Raw genomic sequence first — 18,189 nt, forward strand, 5'->3', positions numbered from 1 at the left:
CGTCAGCAGTCAGAGAGGGAAGACGAGTGTGCTGCGCCGCCAACGGAGACGGGAACCAATTCTCCTTTGAAGCCGGCGAAGGAGACCCCACCGGACAACGAAGAGACAGGGAAGTCGGACGCTAATGATCCGGTGGCGAAAGACGTACCGGAGGAGGTGCCGGCGCCGACATCGCTTCGGGCGCCGATGGATCCGGCGATGTACAAGTCCACGTACGGCGAGGACTATAAGCCCTACGACACGGAGGCGTACGAGAACCGACCGACGGAGGTGGTGCCCGGCAAGGGCACGACACCGCGCGCGCCGGAGGCCACGAAGGAGCAAGAGAAGCCGCCGTCGCAGACTCCGCGCATGCGTCGTGCGCCGGCAGACCCGACAGCCTATGACAGCACCTACAGGAAGGATTACTGTCGCCCGGAGCAGGCGCCGCAGGACGAGGAGAAGAAGGAGCCTGTGCCGCCGCTGAAGATTCCGCCGCAGGCAAAGCAGGCGACGCCGCGGAGGTCGTCGGTGCCGCCGTCCGTGCGCTCATCCGTGCCGGCCACGCCGCGCGCATCCGTCCGCAGCGGTGCCACACCTTCTGCACCGTCGGCCCTTCAGGCCCCGAAGCCGGCTGACGAGAAACCTGCGACGAAGCCGGCGGAGGCGGCGGAGAAGCCCGCGAAGAAGGCGGCACCAGCGCCGTCGCGTCCACGGCCGAAGGTGAACTACGAAACGGAGTACAAGCAGAACTACCGTCCCTACGGCAACCTGCCGCCCCCGGCGCCAACACCGCGGCGGCCGCAGGGCTGCGTCCACCACGTCGACCCGAACTTCTACACGACGACGGCGCAGTCGAACTACGTGGCCCCGGCGCCGGCACCTGCGCGTCCGGCCTACACCCGTCCGGTCGCGACGGTGCGTCACATGGACCCCAGCATGTACGTGAGCACAAGCCAGGCTGCCTACTCGTGAGGAGGCGACAGTAAGGACCAGGGAAAACGGAGGCGCCAGTTCGTTAAACGACAAAACAACAGAAACGACGCTTAATTAATTATTTTAAAAAAATGAGAAATTGCTTCCGTGTGCAGCGCATGGGGATGGACTGTTTCGCTGGATGTTTGTCTTCTTCTTTCTTTCTTTGCGCTTCGTGATCGTTATCACAAAGCGCAAGTGAGACGTCCACTCTTGTTATTCTTCTACTTTGCGGGTGTTCTGGTTTTCTTTTCTTTTCCCTTTTTTTTGTTATTTCGGTCTCTCGTGAAGGCTTTCTTGTGGTTCTCCGCCGCGGCTTTCGCTCTCCCTCCCTCCCTTTCTCTCGTTGCCGTTTTGTTGCCTCTCCTCCCACCCGCGCACTCGTGCTGCGGCACCAATCGGCGTTCGACGCTGCCACAGACGGGGACCCCATCATCGGCGAACGGCTGAGGTCACACCGATGGGCGCTTTTATTATTATTATTATTATTATCTCCGCCCTTCCCCTTGTTTTGTGTGTTTTCTGGGGTTTGTTTGTTGTTGCGTGTCCTCCGTTATTGGCAGGTCCCATTTTTCATAGTCATTTCTCAGAGAAAACACGGGAATATACTTTTGGTGAGGTGGGCGTGTGTGTGTGTGTGTGTGTTGTTTCCTAGACCACGAGCCAACCTCTCAGCAATGAAGAAGAACGGAAGGAGGATGTTTAGCGGGCCACCTACGTGCTGATCGGTGCCTCTCGCATGTACGAGGTTTTCGTCGTTCGATTCTGCTGCATTTCGGCTGTTGTGGCTGTCCTATGATGCTCACCGCTGCCGCATTGTAATTCATGGTATGTGTCGTGCGCACACGCACATACACCTACACATGGCCTCTACGTGCTTTATCTTCGCCTCTCCATGTTCCTTTATTGTTATAATTGCTGATTTCTCTCTTTTTTTTGCCTTTTCACCTGTATCGCGGCGGAAATGCTTCTTCACGTTTCTTGCCTCTTCCCTTCCTCTCTGTGTGTTATTTGTTCTCTTCCATCACTCCTGTAACACATTTCTTTTTCTTTTCTTTTTTCTTGTTCCTCTTCCGACATTCGAGTTCCTCGCATATTGTACTGTTTTATTATTATTATTATTTCCCTTACACATGTATATATATGTATATATATACTTCTTTATTTGCTTATCCTCTTCCTGTTACCTCTTTCTATTTCCTTTTCTATCCCTCCCTCCTCCCTTTTCTCGCTTTTCTTCTCGCCTTGTGCGCTGTTGGCGCGAAAGTGGCCAACCTCGACGGCGCACACGATTCCTATTTGAACGGGAATCGAGACGATCGATGAAGAGCAGATGTTTTTTTTGCTCTTTTCTGGTTGTTGTCTCTTGTTCTCTTCTTCTTTACGGTTCATGGCGAACTGTGTGTTCTTTGTTCTCTTTTCTTTTGTATTGTTCGTATTTCTGTTTCGGTATGGCTCCAAAGGTTGGTGGTGGTGGTCGTTTCTGGGTTTTTCCTCCTTCGCGCGAAAAACCGCCCTGTGGGATATATACGATATACCTCGCATTGACCTTACTCCACTCCCTTTTTCCTTTTTAAAGATACCTTCGATTATGTATGTATGTATGTATGTGTGTGTGTGTGTGTGCGTTAGCGTTAGCTTCACACTTGTATGACAGGGCGCGATGACGTGCCCTTCTGCATTTTGTGTTTGAGGAGAGGAGGAAGGCGGCGAACGGCTTCAGCGTCTCCTCTACGGGGATTTGTTTTCCTTTCTAAAGTTTTATTATTGTTCTCGTTTGTATCACGTAAACTCCTGTACGAATTATCATCATTTTTTTTTTAAATATACCTTCGTTGTTGCCGCTGTTGCTGTCGGCCTTCAAATGCACGTCACGCGCGCCATGGCGTTGAGGAAGTGAACGTTTCTTTTCTGTTGTTCCTTCTTTGGACTTCATACAAACCAAAGAACCTTTCTATGTGTGTGTGTGTGTATATATATATATAAAGAAGAAGAAAAACACATCGAAAGAGAGTCATCTCCTCTCTTCTTTTCTGCCGTTGTTGATTACTTTTTTTCTTTCTTTAATTCATTCAAAAATAAAAAATATGATTTGCAGTTTACTCGCGCACGTTTACGCCTAAACAGCTGTGGAAATGGCGGGAACTCCGCCGTTGTGATGCGCGTGGGCTCTTGTTCTGTTTCCATCCTTGGGAGGAACACGAAGATGCCGTTGTGGCCGCTTCGCCGCCGTTCTTTCTAGGGCTATTCAGGTTGGCCAATTTATTTCCTTTGAATGTTTGTATGTGTGTATGTGTGTGTGAACCAGGTATCTGGCACACGTCCCCCGAGCGGGCATCGGCTTTCCGTACACGCTGTGTGTTGGTACGCACGTGTGTGACTCTGTCCGGTGTCTTCCCCGCATCAATCCCCCCCTCCTCTCTCTCTCCATATACGTCTTCCTCTCCCACCTTCGGTCGCATCCCTCCACCACCGCATTTCCTCAGCGCCACACAAGCAGCCTTCTCGTTTTTCTTCTCGTTATCTGTTTTGTTTTTGCTCCTGTCCTTCCTCGCCAACGTCCCCGTTCAGACCGACGTATTATTATTATTATTATTATCCCTTTTTATGGGTGTCACCCACCACACAGACACACGCTTCCGTCAATTCACTTTAAAAAAAACAACGATTAACACAGAAACGGCACGGGTGCTCGGGTGCATATATTTGCGTTGCATATATATCTTTTCTTTTATTGTTGATCTCTCTTTTTCCTTTTACGTTTGCGTTTGCTCGACGCGGTCGTTTCGTATACCTCTACACGATTCAGCCCCTCCGCATCCCTCGCACCACTTGCCACCCACCCCTACACAAAGAGAAATCAGCTATTCCTTTTTTTTTTGTTCCTCTGTTGTCACTCTTGTCGTTGCTGTTGTTGCACCTCGATATTTGCAAATCGGTCACTTCCTCCTGTACGACGCGCCGCGTCGTTCTTCGTTGTTGTTGTTGTTTTTTTATCGTGCGGCTTCCCCCTCCCTCACCTGCATGCGATGCTTTCATTGAGAGGGACTACAGCAAGCTTAATAATAGTAAGAAGAAGAGAGAGTTCTTCCGATCCGCTCCGTCTTGCGTAAGAGCTCATTTTCCTGTCGTTTTCTCTCCTTCCTCATCTTCCGTTTTTTTTCCCCCTTCGTTGCGTTCTTTCTGTTGTTGCCGGCCTTCTACTTCGCTGACGGCGTCGGCGCTGCTTCTTCGGTGCTGCGTCGCTTTCTTTTAACGCGCACTCCAAAGGGAGCCACCACCACCCCTCCCCTTGTTAGAGAAGAGGGTGAACCGGAGAGCCCCGTTCGTGCCGGCTTCGTCGTTTCGTTGCGGGTGCCGCTGTCGCGCGGTCGTTGACGCGTTCATTGTCCTCCGTTTTATTTCATATTTTTCTTTCTCCTCTAGCGCCATCGCGCTGCTATTGTTTGTTTTTGTTTTTTGCTCTTCTTATTTGTTGCGTGTGTTTACCTTCCATAAAGAACTTCGCTTCTAACGAAACAGTCGATATTCTTTTCCCGTCAGTTTTGTTTTCCGTTTTTGAATCTCTTTCCTTCTTTCTTATTTAAAGACGCCTCTAACGTTTCCTCTTGCAGAAAGCACTTTCAAACAGCGACACGCCACCTTCTCCGAGTCTTCTTCCTCTTCTTTTATATTTCTTTCTCTCGTCTCTCACTCACACAGCCCGTCTGTGCGAGTTTGTGTGTCTTGTGTGTCTTGTCTGTATCCTTCTTGTTGTTCCTTGACATTATCATTTACTCCTAGTGCTACTATTGCTATTACTGTGCCGTCTCCCCTCCTCCCCTCTCCAACGAAACGCGTCTGTGGAGTCTCTTCCTCTTCCTCGTCTTCTTGCCCCGTTCCCCCGTTCGTTCTTTGTCGTCTTTTGGTCTACCTTTTCTGCTGATTGTTATCTATATTTTATTTTTCTTTCCAGCCGTCGCGTCGGCTTCAGTCCGTCTCTCTCTCTTCCTCTCTCACGCGCTCTTTGGCTGAGTGGTGGTGGCGGTGGGATTTGCTTTGTTCCTCTTTGGTTCTTCGTTTTACTCACACTTGCCTCGCTGCGCCAAGCGTTGGCCGCTGTGCGCCACGCAGACCACGCAGCAACGCCAGCAGCAAAGGAAAAGAATATCCAAGGTTGCGTCTCGTGTTGGATTTCAGCCGCTGTCGTGTCCACACGCACACACACGCACACGCATGTCGACACGTTCGTATTATAAAGGCGGTGGTGGCGCCTCCGCCGTCGCACCCCCTGGCATTCAAATTACCACCTCTGCGGCGGCCGACAACCCCGCAAGTGCCTTCACCGATGCCCTCAAACAACAGCAGCAGCAGCAACAGCAAATGCAGCAAATGCAGGAGAACTCCCTGCGGTCTCTGTCCCCCAACGACAAGAAGCACCTCAGCAGCCCAACTGGCGCAGCAGCAGCGGCGGCGGCGGCGGTGGTTTCCCCCAACAGCAACTCCCGCAACGATGCCGGGGCTGTCATTCGAGCCATCAGCATCAGCAGCGTCGCATCAGCACCCGCTGCGCCAGCACAACCACTGTCCGGCCCATCCCACATGATCGACCCCAACGGCGTCGATGCCGACGATGATCACCTCCTCCGCAACGGCAACTCGCACCCGCGCGCGAGTGCGGCTCGCAACGATGCGGGCGACGTGGATGATGACGTGGACGACTTCGGCGGCGCCGACAGCGGGATGGGGAATAGCGCCAACGAACCGCTGGACTACTGCGGGGTGCGTCTGCTGCCCGGGGTGGAGCAGCTCGACTTCGATGAGGGTTACTACGTCGGCACGGTGGATGAGAACGGAGAGATGGCCGGCTACGGCAAGGCGACGTGGCATACGGGCGACACGTACGAAGGGGAGTGGTTAGACGGCATGATGCACGGCAAGGGCGCCTACACGTGGGCCGACGGCGACTACTACAAGGGCGAATACGCGAAGGGGCGCATGGAGGGCTACGGCGAGATGAAGGACACAACGGGGCTGTACACCGGGGAGTGGGTGGCCGACATGCGTCAGGGCTACGGCAGGATGGTTTACGCCGGCGGAAACATCTACGAGGGGGAGTGGCTCGCGGGGATGCGGCACGGCCCCGGCAAGTTGATTGAGGTGGCCGCGAACGTCGTGTACCAGGGCGAGTTCAACCGAAACGAGAAGGAAGGCCGCGGCGTACAGACGAACGACGATGGCGACGTCTACGAGGGCGAGTTCGCGAACGGCAAGCCGAACGGCCGCGGCACCTACATGTGGTCCGACGGCTCCCGCTACATCGGCATGTTCAAGGACGGCGTGAAGCACGGCGACGGCTGCGAGTGGCTGGCGAACGGGGACTGGATTGCGGGGATGTTCTGCAACGGCGAGCACGTCGATGACAACTCCACCCGGCACAAGGCGATTCAGCTCTCGGGGGTCGACGACGACGATGCTGCTGACGCCGTCGACGACGACGAAGGCCGCGGCGGGGCGGGTGGAGAAAGCGGGGCGGCGGTCGACGCCAACGGCAACCCAATCCCGGCGAAGCACGCCGTCATACCGGGTCTGACGGACGAGGCCGCGGCGGCGGTGCTGAAGCCGCTCGATTCGGAGCAGCTCCGCCGCATCACCGAACCGGCCGCGCAGGCGTCGATGGACTTTTCGCACCGCAACAGCATAGTTCCCGCGAACGTGACGGATGGGGCGAGTCCAACGGCGCACAACACCTCCCGCAACAAGAATAACAGCACCTACACAAACATGGCGAGCAGCGGAAGTATCCACGGCGCGACGGCCGGGTCCGACTCGTTGATGTCCCCGCTCACCCTCGCCTTGAACGCGCCGCAGGTACTGCTGGAAGACAGCGAGTTGGAGGGGTGGACGCCGCTCAAGACCATCGGCAAGGGCAGCTTCGGCGCGGTGTACACGGCCTTGTTGCGCAACGGACGCACCGTATGCTGCAAAGTCATCGAACTCGGCAACGTCGAGAGCGAGGAGGAGATGGAGAAGCTGCGGAACGAGATCGCGCTAATGAAGCGGCTGCATCACCCAAACTGCGTCCAGTACTACGGCAGCCTCGAGGACAGGACGAAGAACACGCTGAACATCTTCATGGAGTACGTGAGCGGCGGCACGCTGACAAGCTTCGTCAACAAGTTCAAGTCCATCCCACTCGAGACGATGCGGCAATGGGCGTATCAGATGGCCACCGGGGTGAAGTACCTGCATGACTGCGGCATCGTGCACCGCGACATCAAGGGCGACAACGTGCTCGTGTCCGTCGACGGCATCGTGAAGCTGGCCGACTTCGGCTGCAGTAAGTCGATCGATGACGTGTGCAGCGCTACGCACGGCTGCTCCACGATGGTAGGCACGCCGTACTGGATGGCGCCGGAGGTGATCAAGTGCGAGGCGGGCGGCTACGGCATGAAGAGCGATATTTGGTCCTTGGGATGCACCATTGTGGAGATGCTGACGGGCAAGCCGCCGTGGCCGGAGTGTAACTCGATGTGGGCCGCCGTGTACAAGATCGCGAACTCGACCGGCCTGCCGACGGAGATTCCGTCCGACGTGGATGCAGAGCTGATGGACTTGCTGGAGAAGTGCTTTGAGCGGAATCCGAAGCTGCGGCTGACGGCGACGGCGCTCTTGCAGCACCCGTTCTTTGCCAAGGTCACCGAGTGCGGCTCGTCGCGTCGCGACAGCATCACGGACGCCCCGCAAAGGTAAAGGAAGGAAAGAACGAAAGAAAAAGGAACGAGTAATCGATGGCGCGCGCGCGGTTCGCGGGTTGTGGGTTGTGTTGGTATTTATGTATAATTCTTTCTGTTGTTGGGTGTCCTTGGTCACTGTGCAACAAAGTGACGCTACGCAGAGTGGAGACGCCGGTGGTGTTGTGGGTGGTGAAGCGCACGCCTCTTTTCTTGTTCTTCTCCCTGCGCCGTCAGTGAAAGGGCCGTCGGTGGCCATTCTAAATCACCCATTTGTTGGTGGAATTGCTTCGAAATAGATGCTTTTATTATTTTCATTATTAGTATTATCATTCTACAACGAAAATGGCAGAATCAGCGTTCTTTTGAAATACAACGATGGATGCGGACTTGCTGCATTTTTCTCTCGTTTGGCCGTGTGTGTGTGTGTGTGTGTGTGTGTGTCAGAGCATCATCTTGGTTTTATTCGCTTTTGCGTCTTCCTCTTCCTCGTTCGTTTGCTCCTCTCTTAAGGTCATTTTGTGTGTCTTGATTGGTTTGGTGATTGACGTGCACGCGCCGGCGCACGTTGTGAAAAAGGCCGGTGCTGCTTTCTTTCTTTCTTTCTTGTTGAACGTTGCATCTGTGCGTGTGTGAGCGGGATGGAACAGGTGCCACCGTGCAAGTAATAAATATATATATATATATACATATACATGCAAAACACGTAGAGGTGTGTTGTTTTGATTTGATTTCTTTTCTTTTGTTCTTTTCTTCTTTCATTCTTATGCATTTCATTCATCGTCTCTTTCCCCGGTGCAGCGAGTCCACTTACTAATACCACGTAGAATCATAGCGCAAAAAGAGGAAAGCCAAACAACAAGTTTCTCTCTCACAAATCAGGCAGGGGTTGGAGTAGGAAGGGAAAGAGGTAAAATGCCCGCTCATCTGCGCCGTTGCGCGAATGGCCTCAATCGTCGATGTTTTGGTTCCCGCCCCTTTGTCGCTGTCCTGCCTCGATGACGTGTGGCGGGCTCCGTACCTGCACGTCATCATCGCTGACTTTCCTAATCCCCTTTTTTAAATAGGAGGGAGCGCAAGCTGCTTGTTTCGGTTTGCTGCTGCCGCTGCTGCTGCCGCTATTCAGCTTACCCATTCGTGTGCGCTCCACGCCGCTTCGAGTCGCGCAAACTTTATCGCAGAAACAAACAAACCAACAACAATTTAGAAAAACAAAAAAGAAATGAAGAAGGTGCGTCGAATTGTTTTCGCCCTCTTTTCTTTCCCTCCCTTCGCCTCTTCTTCTGCTGCCGTTCCCTCCCGCCACGGCACACACACACACACACTCTCTCTCTCGCATTGTCTTTCGCATGTGAACGCCTCTTGATGGTGCCGCAGCGGTCAACACGAAAACGTCACATTCCATAAACCAGACTTTTTTTTATTAGGTTACTTTTACTTCTTTCTACACGCACACACGCACCGAAGAACGCGATAACGCATCGCTTTAGATCCTCCTGTACGAGAGAGTAGAAATTCTCTCCTCCACCGCTAACCGCCATCTGCGCTCCATGACGGATTAAGAATAAAACAATTACGGGAAGGCTGCACGTACCACTTGCCAGGATTACATACAGAAATAGAAAAGACAACGCGTTGATTGAGATCAATCTGACGTAGATATATACACCACCCATTGTTGAGTTGTTTGCGATGCGCGTCAAGTCGATCGTCATCGACGGCTTTAAGTCGTATGCCCACCGCAAGGAGCTCGCGGACCTGAGCCCGCACTTCAACGCTATCACCGGGCTCAACGGCAGCGGCAAGTCAAACATCTTCGACGCGATCTGCTTCGTCATGGGCATTACAAACCTGAAGCGGGTGCGGGCCGAGGACCCGCGGGAGCTCATCTTCCGCGCCGGCACGACCGGCGTGCACGCGGCGCGGGTCACGATCGAGTTCGTGAACGACGACGCCGCGACGGCCCCGCCGGGCTACAGCTGTGACGAGTACCCGACCATCACGATCGGCCGCCAGATCAAACTCGGTGGTCGCCAACAGTTCTTCTTCAACAACACCGTCTCCCTGCAAAGCAAGGTGAAGCGCTTCTTCGAGAGCATCAGCCTCAACGTCGACAACCCGCATTTCATGATTCTGCAAGGCACCGTCCATAAGCTGATCGGCATGCGTTCGCAGGATATCCTGTCCTTAATCGAGGAGGCCGTCGGCACGAAGGCGTTTGACCACCGCCGTCGCACCGCGGAGACCCTCATTCGAAATAAGGAGCGTAAAATGGAGGAGATCGACACGAACATCGAAGTACAAATTCGGCCGCTCTTGGAGACGATGAAGGCGGACCAGGAGGAGTACCACCGCTTCCTGGAAAAGCGCGAGAAGATGGAGGAGAAGCAGCGCTTCCGCATCGCGCTGGAGTACCACACGCACCGCACGCAGCTCGCGGAGGTCGAGACGACGACGGCGACGCGCCGGCAGGACGTGCAGGGCGCCAAGACGCAGCTGCAAGCCTTGCCCCGACAAGAGGAGAACCTCACACGTCGGCAGATGCAGCTGCAAGACTCCCTCGGTGCCCCGAGCGAGGCCGCCGTGTCCCTTCGCGAGGAGGAGGACGAGTTAAAGAAGGTGCACGGCCGCTACGAGGCGCAGTTCGAGAACTGCGTCGCCTCGCTCAAGCAGCTGGAGGCGCAGCTGAAGAACCTGCGCAAGGAGCAGGAGAAGCAGAGCAGCGGCCAGGCCGCCTTCGCCGCGCGCCGTCAGCGTCACGAGGAGCTGCTCGAACAGATGAAGGAAAGCAAAGCCACGTGCGTCAACTTGAAACGGAGTCTGAAGCTGCTGCAATCCGGCGTCCAGGCCGGGTCCGCCGGCGTCTCACTCGCCGAGGAGCGACAGCAGGTGGACCTACAGCTCATTGAACAGCAGTCGCAGGTGCGCCGTATGACCGAGCGCGTGGGCGAGCTGACAAAGCAGCAAAGGCGGGCTGAGGCGCAGCAGGTCGAGCAGCGCAGTCGCGTCGAGCACCTGCAGCGTGAACTCGACAAGGCAAACACCGCGTTGGAGGCGGCCCGGTCGAGGTACGCCCCGCTGGCACCGAAGCAGCAGCGGAAAGAAGCATTGGAAAACGAGATGGCAGAGCGGAAGCGGGAGTATCAGGCGGAGTACGACAACTTCCAGCGGCAGATGACGAACAACACGCGCAGCTTTGACCTCGACTACAACAGATATGCGTGTCCGCCCGGCACGGAGGAGAGGGTGCTGGGCCGCGTCGGCGAACTGATCGTACCACGGGACGCGAAACACTCTTTAGGCCTCATGGTCGGAGCGCAGAACCAGCTTCTACGTGTCGTCGTGGAGGACGACCGGGTGGCGGAGGCGATCATACACGGCGGGCTGCGGCAGCGCACCTCCTTCCTCGCGCTGAACAAACTGCAGAGGCCGCGCTTCTTCATAGATGCGGCGAAGCTGCAGGCGGCTGAGCTGCTCGCGGCGCAGCAGGGGGAGTGGGTGCAACGCGCGCGGGACCTCGTGCACGTCTCCTCCCCATCGTTGAGCGAGTTGGCAGACTTCGTCTTTGGCGGCTTTCTCGTCTGCTCGAGCCTCCGCCTCGCCCAGGAACTCGCCTACACGCCGGCAATCAAAGTGAAGGCCGTCACGCTCGACGGCGAGACGGCGGAGCCGAACGGGCTGATGACCGGCGGCTCGACACGTCAACTCCGCGACACCTTCGCGGAGCTCCGCACCTACGCCGCGCTAAGGGAGCCGCTGAAGGCGCTGCAGCAGCGAACCCGCACGTTGGAGGCCGAGTACGCGGATCTGCGTGACATTCTGCGACAGCATCAGCAAGACATCCTCACGTACAAGTCCGCGGAGGAGGCAGCGGAGCTGGCGAAGCAGCGCTACACGGTGGCGGCCTCCACCGTGCAGGGAGCGTTGAACGAAGCTAGCGAGCAGCTTGACGCGGCGACCGCGATGTGCACCGAGGCGCAGGCGAGCGTGGCGGTGCTGCTGGAACGACAGAAAAAGCTCGCCACGCAGGCGCAGACCACCGACCTCAGCGCGGCCCGACGTGACATGGAGGAGCAACTCGCCGCGGCGGAGGCATCGGTGCTGCGGCTGACGGCCGAGGAGGAGCGCGATGCAGCGGAGTTCGAGCGTTTGGAGGCGGACACCGAGCAGCAGGCGGCGGACCTGTCGCGCAAAACAATAGAGGCGCAGGAGGAGTTAGCCCAGCAGCAGAGTCAAAAGCTAAAGCTCGCGGCGCAGATGGACGAGGTGAAGCAGCAGCTGGCCGATGTGCAGGCGCGCTACAAGCACACCGAAGACCAACGTCAGCGGATTGAAAGGGAGATCGAAGAAGCGCAGGAGGAGCTCACGCGATTGGCGGAGCGGAAGGCTACCTTGGACAATGTCGTGAAGAACAGCGAGGTGGAGCTGCGAGAGCAGACGAAGACGCTAGAGGACCTGCGGAAGCGCGTGCACGATGCCGAGCACCGACACGCGTGGCTGCTTGAGGAGCAAGATCAGCTCAATAAACCTGGTGGACCCTACGACTTCGACGACACCGCGCGCACCGCGGCCATCTTGCAGGACCTACGCGAGATTGAGGCGCGTGCCGCGGTCGTCTCGTCGAAGCTTTCGCAGAAGTCCGCCATCTTGTACGAGGAGCGTCGCCGAGAGTACGAGGAGCTGGCGAAGCAGCGCACGGCCCTCAGCGAGGATAAGGAGGCGATTCAGCGCTGCATTCACGAGATCGAATCCAAGAAGTGGGGGGCGCTGGATCGCATGGTCAGCGTAGTCAGCGCCATCTTCGGGAAGCTTTTTGCGACGTGCTTGCCCGGGTCCGCCGCACAGCTGCAGGAGGAGCGCGATGCGGCGGGTCACCTGACCGGTCTGGGCGTTCGTGTCTCCTTCAACGGGAAGGCGAAGGAGTCGCTGTCGGAGCTGAGCGGAGGCCAGCGCTCGCTTCTTGCGCTGTGCCTCATCCTCGCCATCCTGCGAGTACGCCCCGCCCCGCTGTACATCTTAGACGAGGTGGACGCCGCGCTCGACCCGAGCCACACGCAGAACATTGGTCGCATGCTGCAGCTCTACTTCCCTCATTCCCAGTTCCTGCTCGTGTCATTGAAGGACGGCATGTTCAGCAACGCGAACGTGTTGTACCACGTGCGCAACACGCAGGGCTACTCGGAGGTGGCACGCATTGAGCACAAGGTGGCGCAGCAGCCACGTCAGCACGACAAGGATGGCAACGAGGGTGGAGACGGTAACGACACAGCAGCGGCAAATGCTGCCGCGGCCACGGCAGGAGGAGCAACGGTGGCTTCGCCTGTGTAAGCGCTAGAGGCGGAGAAGGGGGAGTGGGGGGAGAGAGAGAGAATCGAAAACACGGAGGAAGCGCAGCTCTCCAACAACGCAAAGCATCCCTGCCCTGTTGCCTCCTCCTTCGCGTTCTCAGCTACTTGACCAGGACTTCGCTCTTTTTATTTGCTTTTGCCCATTTCTGTCCATTGTATTCTCCGGTGCTCTCTCGCAGTGGAGCCGGTTTTTCTTGTTTGTTTGTTTTTTTGAAGTCCTTTGTTTATGTCTCCGTTGACTGACTCTCTCCTCCCTCTCCTTTTTCAGCTCCGTCTTTTACCTCTTTGTTTCTCGTGCGCGTATACGTTTTTCTTGCTTTCTTTCCCTTCTTGGGTGCGCTACGTGTCGCTATAGATCGATCGCAGCATCGAGGCTCTGTGTGATCGGCTCGGCAGTGATATTTCTTTCTTTGGTGCTGTTATGATTTCCTGGCAAAGAAGCCGTGCGTACTGCTGCGCGATGAAAGACGGCCAGAGAAGCACCGCTGCTTCCACGGCGAACGCCCTTTTTTGGCAGTGGACAGCCACCACCTACTGCGCGGTGGATCGCTGCCTCGACGCGCGTGCGGACTCGGCGCGGATATCCCGACTGATTTCGTTTTAGATCAGTTTTTGTGGTTTCGTTTTGTGTTGTTGTGGCTCCCTCTCGCTCTCTCCCTCTCTCGGTGCTCGATCGAACCCGGCGAGGCCGCTCCACCCTCTCACGCCGCTCTCCCACTGCCTTCCCCCTCCCTCCCTATTCATCGGATGCCTTCCTGCGCAACCCACCGGATTTGGCGTGTCGTGAGAATCAACGTTGATTCTTTTTTGTTTTTTGCTCCTTTTTCGCTCCCCTCCACTTGGGATCTCAAAAGGAGCACTTTTAATACCTTTCGATACGGCACCAAAGAAAGAAGAAGCTCTACCGGCGAGCTGTACTCTCCTGTGTTTTTATTATTACTATTGTTTCTTCTCTTCTCTCGCTGCGTTACGATGTCCGCGACTCCTCCACCGCCGCCGCCGTCGATGATGTCGTCGTCTCCCACGTTCTCGCAGCCGCACGGACGAGCTTCTGGTGGCCCATTCCGCACCGGTGGTGCGGCTGGTGGGGTTGGCACCTCAAACCCCGCTCGTCCTCGCCCCTCCCCGCAGCAGCGCGCACCGACGAACCTGCGCACCATGAACCCGCTCTTCACCTTCAGCGGCGGGCACAGCGGACCGGCGCCGAACGTCGCGGGGACGGGGGGGAGCAGCGCGCCCAGCAACAGCAACAGGAATGCTACGGCACGCGTCACCACGGCGCCGACGTCAACGGCGCACGTCGACCCTGCTGCCGCGACCACCCGACCCCCATCACAAGCGCCAACGGAGCCCACGTCGGCCGCACCGTTTCCCACCGCCTCCGCAGAGCTTCTCCGCAGTCTCACCGCTGCCGTGCACGAGAGCCTCGCCGGCTACCTTTACCACGACGCCATCGAGCTCGCCCAGCGACTCATGAACCTCGACGCCTCCTACGGTCATCTACACCTGCTGGCGCACTGCTACCTGCTGAGCGGGGGTGTCGGCACGGCCTACCGCCTCCTCCATCATCACTATCCGTTTTTTGAGGTGCACGTGACGCGGCCGCGGACGGCTGCTGTGCATGGCCGTCCTGGCACCGGTGGGGTTGGCGGTGGTTGGGGTGGTGGTGGCGTCGGCTTTACCGCCGTGGACGGGGCAGCCCTGCCGTTGGATGCGCGCCGGACGTGGAACAGCACGGCGCCGGCCCACGGCCCCAGCACCACCGCGCTCCTCAACGCGCTTGCCCATGGCGAGGTGGTCGACCTGAGCTACGAAACGGTCGATTTAAAGGCGCAGTGGGATTGCCAGTACCTGCTCGGCGTGTGTTGTTACCGCACGCAGCATTACGAGGACGGTGTGAAGGTGCTGTCGCAGCTGTTGTACGTGAAGTACCAGTTGGATGCGGCGGCCGCCGCGCTGCGCAAACAGCAGCAACAGCAGCAGTCGTCGTCGTCACCTCCGTCGAGCAGCGGCACGAGTGTGGAGCGGCAGCTGCACTCCTACGCGTTTGCCTCCGAGGCACGCGTCTCGCAGGTGCTGTACTGGCTGGGCCTGTGTGAGAAGCACCGTCAGCGGCCGCCCTTCGCGTTGGACTATCTACGTCGCGCCTTCAGCGGACACCCGACGCGGATCGATGCGTTTCGGGAGTACGTGCGCCTCGCCTGGCCATCCGTCGCGACTGCGCAGGAGCTGCTGGCGGTGAAGGAGCCGCTGGCCGAGGAAAACGACGGCGACGACGCGATGGCGGATGGCGGGCGAGCGAATGGTGAGGGCGGGGAGGAGGAGGACGACGCGAACGAAGACGCAAACGCAGATTCTCAACGACCACCGCAGCGACGCGGTCGCGATGCTGCGCACGCCGAGGAGCGGCGAGGGGGTGACGACGCGGAGGACGTGGACGAGGCGGAGGAGACGGAGAAGAAGCGCGCGGCCGTGGCGCGCACCGGGTCCCTCCACACCGCCGGCCACAGAGGTAGAGGCGGTGCAGCTCGACCGCCAGCATCGCCGGGCAGCCCCACAAGTAGCGGAAGTCCAACAACAGCGCGACGGCACCGCCATTGCGGTGCCACGACGCCGGCGCCGGCCGCCTTCACACTGGATGCACCCCCGCTCACCCCCACGCAGCGCCGCGTTGTCCAGCAGCACCTCCAGCCCTTTCTCCGTGCGATCTTCCTGACCACGACCTACCGCTGTCCCGAGGCCGTCGACGCCCTGCAAAAGCTGCTGCTTCAACAGCAGCTGCAGGCGCAGTCACCGGCGACCGCATCGTCCATTTCCGGTACGAGCAGCAGTGCGAGCGACACCGCGCGCCCCGCCGGTCTCCCCCGCACTGCGCCTCCAACGCAGTCGCACGAGGGCCCGCCACCGGTGGAGTGCGGTCGTGTCCACTCCGTCGCGGGTGTCTCCCTCGCCGTCTCGCCCTTGCTGCTGCGTCAGCTCGCCCTCGCGCAGTTCCACAATGGCGACGTCCAGGCGAGCGCGGACACCTTCGACCGCCTCCTGCGCGTCGCTCCGTGGGAGCTGACGGACCCCGCGCTGATCTACTACAGCACCGCCCTGTGGCACCTGAAGAGCGAGAGCGCGCTGGGGAGCCTGGCGCAGTGCCTGACGGATGCGGAGCCTTTCCACCCGACGACGCTGTGCGTGGTGGCGAATGCGTATAGCCTGGTGAAGGACCCGCGAGACGCGCTGGTCATGCTGAAGCGCGCAGTGCAGCTCGCGCCGAATCTGGCCTACGCCCACGCTTTGTACGGCTACGAGTTGCTCGGGCAGGACAACAAGGCGGAGGCGGAGAAGGCCTTTAAGACCGCGCTGGCGGTGGACAACACGCTGTACATCGCGTACGCTGGACTGGGGGAGCGGTTTATTCGAGAGGAGCAGGTGATCCAGGCCCGCGGGTACTACAAGGAAGCCGTGAAGATCAACCCGACGCCTGCCATCATGAACCGATTTGCGCTGACCTACCACCGCCAAAACAACGTCGCGGCGAACCTGGAGTGCGCGCTGCGGCTCTATTCGGAGTCTCTGCAGCGCCACCCGAACAACCTCACCGCCCGCCGACAGCGCACCGACGTGCTGCTGCGGCTGGACCGACCGAAAGAGGCGCTGGCGGAGCTGAAGGCGTTGCTGGTCCAGTGTCCCGGCGAGGCGGCGATTCACATGGCCCTCGCAGAGTGTATGGTGTGTCTGAAGCGGCCGCAGGAGGCGCTGCAGAACTACCAAACCGCCATGCACCTCGATCCCCGGCGGGAGAGCTACGTGCAGGGTTGCATTGATCGCCTTGTCGCGGCGAAGATGCTGTGATAGCGGAGCTCAAAAGCCAGCTCTCTGTCAGTGTATGCATTGCCTCTGCTATCTTGTTTTTTCTTACACCTTTTTCTTTAAAGGTCCGTTATCGTTTTCGTTCGTGGTGGTGGTGGTATCGGTGTGTTGACGTCAAAGCCAGAGTGCTGTAGGGGGAGGGGCGGGGGCGGCTCCACACAGACACACGATGCTATTTTTCCTTTTTACACATAGATATATATTTGCCTTAGACCCGCATGTTGTGACGGCGGTTGGTGTTGTTGTCGCTGCTGCTGCTTACTTCGCACGGCTTCCGCGTTTCGATGCAGAAAAGGACTGTACAGTCAAAAAAAGAAGAGGAGTGCACATCTCTATGGGCATGATCGTATGTGTGTGTATGGAGGAGGGGCCCGTTGCTGACGGGCAAATGAAACCTGTATCGGCCGATAGTTGAGACAGCTACGAGCAAGAGAACACGCACGGGAAGCTCTGCGGAGCCCCAGTTGTTGGTATTCTTGTTGGCTTGTGGGTAGCAGTCTCTTCCCTGCATGTAAGACCATCTCATGTACCTTCCTACTTCTCTCGCACAGGGCTCGTGTGCGCATCCATTAGAAACGCCTGTTCTCTGTTCTCTCTTTTGAAACGAACTCAGCATATTCGAATACACGAATTCTGAACAGCGCCAATACGCAAATACCAAAGAAAAAACTTGTACAGTAGAAAACAAAAAACAAAAATGGCAGCGGACGACCGACTCACATTGTCCGACGACGCCGCCGTCATCTGCGAGGACGTCGTCAGCCGCCTCTTTAGCCGCGAGGCGCGTTACCAGCACACCAAAATCGCCGCCCTCGTCTCGTCCATCTCGGACCAGGTGGTGCAGCGGTTGACGCAGGAGGCGAAGCTGCCTCGCAAGTACATCGCCCTGGTGTCCATCCTGCAGAAGAACGGCGCGGGCGTGCACGCCATATCCTCCTGCTCGTGGAACCCGACGAGCGACGCGTGCTACGTGCACAAGAGTGAGAACAGCGCCATGTACTGCATCGTGACGGTGTACGGCATCACTGTGTAGATCTCCTGCTGCGTGGTGTCTCTCATGCGATGATGAAAGGGGAAAGGGAGAGGGAAAAGAACTGCACGCCGGGACAGCGGCGAGCTAGTGCGCTGCTGGGCGTTCATGCGGCAGCTTCCCTGGTACTGTCGACTCGCCTTCCTCTTTCCTCCTGTTGTTGCTTTAAAACACCGAAGAAAACAACGAAGAAGAAAAACTGGATCACGACAAGCAACAGAATGACAAAGGCGACGGGGCATGCCGAATCCACGGAACGAAGCATCTGTGGGCAGAGTGAGTA

General features: G+C 57.6%; 5 protein-coding genes across 8 annotated transcripts; all 5 read left to right on the forward strand.

The window, feature by feature from the left end:
- Positions 1-186: 186 nt before the first annotated feature.
- ABB37_04239 (putative Microtubule-associated protein) lies at positions 187-954 on the forward strand (the record flags this gene model as incomplete). The annotated part of the gene is made up of 1 exon (XM_015801838.1): positions 187-954. The coding sequence occupies one exon, from the start codon at positions 187-189 to the stop codon at positions 952-954; it is 768 nt and encodes a 255-aa protein (XP_015659239.1).
- Positions 955-3,438: 2,484 nt separating this feature from the next.
- On the forward strand, positions 3,439-7,686 carry ABB37_04240 (putative protein kinase; the record flags this gene model as incomplete). The annotated part of the gene is made up of 1 exon (XM_015801839.1): positions 3,439-7,686. Exon 1 carries the CDS (start codon positions 5,170-5,172, stop codon positions 7,684-7,686), a length of 2,517 nt encoding a protein of 838 aa, XP_015659240.1. The 5' UTR covers positions 3,439-5,169.
- A 1,356-nt stretch (positions 7,687-9,042) lies between these two features.
- ABB37_04241 (putative structural maintenance of chromosome (SMC)) lies at positions 9,043-12,995 on the forward strand (the record flags this gene model as incomplete). Its single annotated transcript, XM_015801840.1, has 1 exon — positions 9,043-12,995. Exon 1 carries the CDS (start codon positions 9,360-9,362, stop codon positions 12,993-12,995), a length of 3,636 nt encoding a protein of 1,211 aa, XP_015659241.1. The 5' UTR covers positions 9,043-9,359.
- Positions 12,996-13,801: 806 nt separating this feature from the next.
- Positions 13,802-16,858, forward strand: ABB37_04242 (hypothetical protein; the record flags this gene model as incomplete). Of its 2 annotated transcripts, none has more annotated exons than XM_015801841.1 (1): positions 13,802-16,858. In XM_015801841.1, the coding sequence occupies exon 1, from the start codon at positions 13,988-13,990 to the stop codon at positions 16,856-16,858; it is 2,871 nt and encodes a 956-aa protein (XP_015659242.1). In that variant the 5' UTR covers positions 13,802-13,987. The 2 variants fall into 2 exon arrangements, with proteins under 2 accessions (XP_015659242.1, XP_015659243.1); XM_015801842.1 differs by having other exon boundaries at positions 13,868-16,858.
- Positions 16,859-17,425: 567 nt separating this feature from the next.
- Positions 17,426-17,909, forward strand: ABB37_04243 (putative dynein-light chain-protein; the record flags this gene model as incomplete). Of its 3 annotated transcripts, none has more annotated exons than XM_015801843.1 (1): positions 17,426-17,909. In XM_015801843.1, the coding sequence occupies exon 1, from the start codon at positions 17,574-17,576 to the stop codon at positions 17,907-17,909; it is 336 nt and encodes a 111-aa protein (XP_015659244.1). In that variant the 5' UTR covers positions 17,426-17,573. The 3 variants fall into 3 exon arrangements, with proteins under 3 accessions (XP_015659244.1, XP_015659245.1, XP_015659246.1); XM_015801844.1 differs by having other exon boundaries at positions 17,448-17,909; XM_015801845.1 differs by having other exon boundaries at positions 17,488-17,909.
- Between the last annotated feature and the right edge of the window lie 280 nt (positions 17,910-18,189).

This window comes from Leptomonas pyrrhocoris (genome assembly GCF_001293395.1).
Source record: "Leptomonas pyrrhocoris isolate H10 chromosome Unknown, whole genome shotgun sequence".
Lineage (NCBI taxonomy): Eukaryota > Euglenozoa > Kinetoplastea > Trypanosomatida > Trypanosomatidae > Leptomonas > Leptomonas pyrrhocoris.